The sequence below is a fragment of the Charadrius vociferus genome, unplaced genomic scaffold (genome assembly GCF_000708025.1).
Source record: "Charadrius vociferus isolate BGI_N301 unplaced genomic scaffold, ASM70802v2 scaffold141, whole genome shotgun sequence".
NCBI classification, from domain to species: Eukaryota; Metazoa; Chordata; class Aves; order Charadriiformes; family Charadriidae; genus Charadrius; species Charadrius vociferus.
Genome location: NW_009647743.1, coordinates 2767980 through 2768332, shown reverse-complemented (window position 1 = coordinate 2768332; position 353 = coordinate 2767980). Strand labels below are relative to the sequence as shown.

General features: G+C 68.0%; 1 protein-coding gene across 1 annotated transcript in view; it reads right to left on the bottom strand.

The window, feature by feature from the left end:
• The window catches only part of HAND2 (heart and neural crest derivatives expressed 2), a gene marked incomplete at its 5' end in the record, with an annotated part of 2912 nt that extends 2563 nt beyond the window's left edge, over window positions 1-349 (bottom strand). The window contains one exon of the mRNA XM_009882024.1: window positions 46-349. Within this exon, the coding sequence (XP_009880326.1) occupies window positions 46-349 (304 nt within the window). The remainder of the gene's footprint in view (window positions 1-45) is intronic.
• Between the last annotated feature and the right edge of the window lie 4 nt (window positions 350-353).

Here is a 353-nt window from a genome sequence, read left to right as displayed (position 1 = left end):
CCCGCCGAGCAGCCTTTCCCCCCGGCGCCCCGCCGCCCCCGGCACCAAGCAGCTCTTTCTTCCTCTTCTCCTCCTTCACGTCTGTCTTCTTGATCTCTGCCTTGAAGGCCTCCGCCTCCCCGTTCTGGTCGTCCTTGGCCAGCAGGTCCATGAGGTAGGCGATGTAGCTGGTGGCCAGGCGGAGGGTCTTGATCTTGGAGAGCTTGGTGTCGGCGGGCACGTTGGGGATGCACTCGCGGAGCTCGGCGAAGGCGCTGTTGATGCTCTGAGTCCTGCGCCGTTCCTTACGGTTCGCCGTACCCCGCCGCTTCACCGGCCGGGGCCCCCCCAACCCGCGCGGGCCGTTCCCGGGC